The following is a 4,871-nucleotide window of genomic DNA, read 5'->3' on the forward strand; positions in this document are numbered from 1 at the left end:
AGCGCCGAAACACACCTGGACACCGCGCGCCTTTGGGAACCCGCACCTTCTTCTCTCCCCTGCCCATCCATGGGCCCTTCTGTCTTCCGGACCCCACGGGCCGGAGGGGCGCCTTCCGGAGCTCAAGGCTCGGCAGCTGGGCTGCCCTCGGCTCTGCCTCCAGTCGCGCCAAGCGGGCGGAGGAACTGGCGCTGGGCACCCGCAGCCGCGTAAGGAACCGAAGCGCTGCACGGCTGAGGGCGCCGAACAGCTGGGCTGAGACGGGAACTCGAAAGGGAAGAGGGAGGCGGGCCAGGGACAGCCACCATGTCCTTCCCACACTTTGGACACCCATACGGCGGCGCTTCCCAGGTAAGAGGCGCTTCCAGGGAGGAAAAGGGCAGACTGGGTGGAGGGGATGGCCAGAGCGCACGCCTGTCCGTAAGCTTCCTCCTCTCGTGTCCCCAGAGGAAGCCAGAGGGAGCAAGGACCAGGGTAACGTACCACCACCTCCTCTGACATCCCCAATCCCTGAATGAGAACGTTTCACTCCCGCGTGCATGCTGGAAAACCGTGTGACCCGAAACGTGGGCACTCTGACCACGAGCTTAGTGAAGTGGGTGGGACCCCAGGGATCTTCCAGTCAAGCCTCCTGTACAGATGGCCGGGAGAGGCTTGGGGAAAAGCTTTCAAGGCCAGAGTGCTGTCCATCTCACCGTATTGTTGTTCGTTTGTTGACCTTTGTTCTTACTCTACCCCTTCCTTTGGCGAGTCCAAGCTCTCTGGTTCCAATCCAGGGTGGGTGTTGTGTAATGACAAAAATTTCTTGGTAAAGTTCTGGAGACATCCACCACTGTTCTCCACCTTCTCTCTAGAGTGCCAGGTATATTTTCCTGGAATCTAGTGCCAGCTCGACCTTTGACCTGCTGTGTGATCTTGGACAAGTCTCATACACTCTCTGGTCCTCGATTTCCTATCCAGAAAATGGGATTAGGAATGAGACGTTGATGATGGCCTCTAGGGCTAACTTCTAGCTCCAGCTTTGTAGGTCCTCTGAAGTGGGTAGGGAAGGGGGTGAAGGATTTGGCATCTTTAAGTCGGGTTTCAGAACGTTCACATTTCCTGGACCCCCCTGGGAGTCTGGAGCCTTAGCAATGGTCTAGGCGCATCTATGAGGGCAATTTGGATGAATTGCTATGGGATAATTCCCATCCCAGCACCTAACAGAATGCTCAGCCCATGGTGGCATTTAGTTAATGTAGAATAAAGGAATGAATGAAGGAGAGATTCGACAGTTCCCTCCTTTCCTCTAGCTTCTGCCAGCCGGAGGCGCCGGCCTCTGATCTGCAGTGCCCCCTTTCTCGCCCCCGTAGTTTTTGGTGTCTGCAAGTTCCAGCGCCACTTGCTGCGAATCCAGCCCGCGCTCAGTCTCAGATGTGGCCTCAGGCTCCACCCCGGCTCCCGCTCTCTGCTGCGCACCCTACGATAGTCGGCTGCTGGGCAGTGCGCGGCCCGACCTGGGCGCCGCCTTGGGCATCTATGGAGCCCCCTACGCGGCCGCTGCAACTGCCCAGAGCTACCCTGGCTACCTGCCCTACGGCCCGGAGCCGCACGCGCTGTATGGGGCGCTGGTGAGTACCGCGGTGGGGCCTGGGGCCGCGCGCCAGAACACGCGGCCCTCGGGGGCATGAGCCAGCCCCAGCGGCGGGTGAAACGCAGGGAAAATCTAGGAAAGACGCACAACTCCGAGAAAACGAAATGGTTAGGATTACGTATAAGAAAAAAAAATACATCTTTACAGCACTTTACAGTTTCAGAATTCCATATTGTTTAGAAAACATTTGCACTTATATTAATTCGGTGAGGTAGGCAATTCATCACTATTCTCAATTTACAGATGAGGAAATTGAGGTGTGAAGGGATTCAAATACTTTATCCAAAGTCATAAAGATACACAGGATCAAGGGATGGCCCCGGAAGGAGAGTAAATTGAGGAAATGCCTCAGCTGATGTGTTGGGGGGACAGTAATCACACCAGCTAGCATTTAAGTACTGCTTACTCTGCAGCTGGGATTCTGCCAACCGCTCCACCAGCATGGTCTTCCTCAATAACCTATAGGTATATTGTTGTCCCCACTTTACCAAGGGAGAAACTGAGGCACGGAGTGGTTAAACAACTGTGCCCAAGGTCACACAGCCAATGTGAGTGGTGGTACTGGGATTTAACCAAACTTGACCCCAGAGTCCACGCCCTTAGCTATTACCCCACTTTCCTCCTCTCCAAATATATGGTCCTGAATTCTCTTTTGCCCTCCCACCAGAATCCACAGTATGAATTCAAGGAGGCTGCAGGAAGTTTCACACCTGGCCTGGCACAACCTGGAGCCTATTATCCCTATGAGCCGACTCTGGGGCAGTACCAATATGATCGGTAAGGAGTGGGGCACCTTGGTGGCTGGCACTGCACGTCCTTCCTCCTCCCCTGCCAAGGCAGGGTGGATGACGCGGGAGGGAAGGGAGGGGGCGCGGAACCTCACTTCCAGGCCACAGACTGTCCCCTGCCCTGCCCGCAGCCCCTATTCCCATCTTAAAACACCATCGGGGTCTCCCCCCAGGTACGGGGCGGTGGAGTTGAGCGGCGCTGGGCGCCGGAAGAACGCCACCCGGGAGACCACTAGCACGCTCAAGGCCTGGCTCAACGAGCACCGCAAGAACCCCTACCCCACCAAGGGCGAGAAGATCATGCTGGCCATCATCACCAAGATGACCCTCACCCAGGTGTCCACCTGGTTCGCCAACGCGCGCCGGCGCCTCAAGAAGGAGAACAAGATGACGTGGGCGCCCAAGAACAAAGGTGCGGAGGATAGGAAGGCAGAGGGCGGCGCGGAGGAATCGCTGGGCTGCCTAAACGGTGACACTAAAGGTATCGAAAACATTTGCCAACCGCCTCACAGCTTTTACGGGAAGGTGCTTTCGCTTACCCTTGCACTAGCTTTCTCTGCGTGCCTCCGGGCCTTTGCCAGTGCGCTTCCCTCTGCCTGGAATCCCCCACAGAACCGGCTTCTCCTCAACTTCAAAGTGTTAACCTCCGAAAGGTCCTTCCCCTCACCCAAGCCAAAGTAGCCTCTCAGTCTCTATTATCCCAACCTGTTTTGTTTCCTTTGCTATACCGCTACGAGGAAGTGTACATAGGTGACGTCTGTCTAACCCCTCTAAATGGCAGCTCCACTACAAAGTGTCTTATTGCTGTGTCCCCTAAATACCTAATACTTAAATAATGTCAGGCACATAGTTGGCGCTCAGGGAATATTTATTGACTTAAATAATTTAACAGCAGCCACCTGTGGGTATGAACTGTGCCCCTTACACCCCTTTTTTTACAATGGAGAAACTGAGACCCGGGACTGGACAGTGCAAAGTGGCGAGCGTTCCTTGGTGTGGGGATTCTTGGGAGAGGAGTCGGTGAAGGGGGTGGGGTGGGGGCAGGGCTGGGGCGGGAATTCTTCCCCGGGCCAGGCGGCCAGCCCTGGCGCAAGTGTAAGGGACGGTATGGCAGGTCTGGTGAATTACAACGCGAATGCCCTGAGTGCAGGGCGCGCCTTGCTAAAAGCTTCTCGGGAATGGGCACTCCCGCGGATTTCCCTTGGGCCCTGGGGCTTTTCTCACTCGCTCTTGATTTCCTGCAGATGTTACTGCTAGCCAGGAGACCAGGGGGCTCAGGCTGAGTGACCTAGAAGACCTAGAGGAAGAGGAGGAGGAGGAGGAGGAAGCTGAAGAAGAGGAGGCAGTGGCCACAGCCGCGGACAGGCTGGCAGAGTTCCATAAGAGCGCGCTGTCGCTTCCCCGGCCATGCGCCCCAGCGCAAGAGGGCCGCCTGGAGCGCAGGGAGTGCAGCCTGGCTGCATCTCGCTTCTCCTTCAATAAGCCCCCTGGGTCGGGAGAAGCTGACTTCCTCGCGGCCGAGCCTGGCGGCCCCAGGTGTACCCTGCACTACCCATGCAGCGAGAAACCGCGCATCTGGTCTCTGGCGCACACTGCGGCAGCCAGCGCTTTCGAAGGTGCACCCCTAACCCGGCCCAGGCCGTGAAATCCTGAGTGCCACACGATTCCCGTACAGCCTCCAGCCTCCACCGGGCGACCCGCGGGCCCCGGAGACTCCGCGTGCGAGGAGTCTTCCTGAGTAGCCAAAGCGTTTGGGAAACTCCAGGGTTGCCCTGCAGGGGCTACCGCTGAACTGTGCAACGTGCCCGTGGAGGAGGGAGCCTGCAATGCAGTGCCAGTACCCGTCTGGAGCAGAAGGTAGTGGACCCCCAACGGCGCTGGGGTGTTTGTCCTAAAAAACACCCACCCCATCGCCCTTGCCTAGCCATCGCACCCCCTTTCTGCCTCTCCCGACTCAGGTGCAGACCTGGGGTGACATTTTTCCACAGCTTCCTCCAAAGGGAAGCTTGGAGATAAAAGTTCGAGTGCTCCCTCATTTGGAAAGCCAAATAATAGTAATAAACTAAGAGGGAGAGAGTAATTTACTTAGGATCACTTAGAAAGTCCTGGCAGAGATGGGCAACCTAGATCTCCGCACCAGGTGTGCATGAGCATGCTCCTCTAGCACAAGTGCCATTGTCCTAGAGAGGAGACCAGCTGGCCCCCTGCTGTGCTGGTTCCAAGAGTTTTCTAGGGCCAGGCGGGCACCAGGGCTTTCACAGACCTCTAAGGGGGTGGGCCAGACACACACTGGGTTTAAGGTCAGTGCTTAAGTCCAGCTTGCAGCCCTCTCTGTGGCCCATTAAAACCCATAAGTAGTGTACACATGCCCCTGAGTTCAACAACTTCAAGCCCAGGGTTGCTGCTGTCCCTGGAGAGCACTCCTCCCCAAGGTCTCATCCCCAAGGAGG

The 4,871-nt window shown here is 56.7% G+C and overlaps 1 protein-coding gene across 1 annotated transcript; it reads left to right on the forward strand.

Annotated features, from left to right (window-relative positions):
* The first annotated feature begins 306 nt into the window (after positions 1 to 306).
* IRX6 (iroquois homeobox 6) lies at positions 307 to 4,396 on the forward strand. Its single transcript, XM_069456425.1, is given in 7 exon segments — positions 307 to 351; positions 1,353 to 1,610; positions 2,301 to 2,410; positions 2,595 to 2,902; positions 3,666 to 4,174; positions 4,176 to 4,278; positions 4,380 to 4,396. Coding segments are annotated over 7 exon segments (1,350 nt in total).
* Positions 4,397 to 4,871: the final 475 nt, after the last annotated feature.

The sequence above is a fragment of the Eulemur rufifrons genome, chromosome 23 (genome assembly GCF_041146395.1).
Source record: "Eulemur rufifrons isolate Redbay chromosome 23, OSU_ERuf_1, whole genome shotgun sequence".
Classification (NCBI taxonomy): domain Eukaryota; kingdom Metazoa; phylum Chordata; class Mammalia; order Primates; family Lemuridae; genus Eulemur; species Eulemur rufifrons.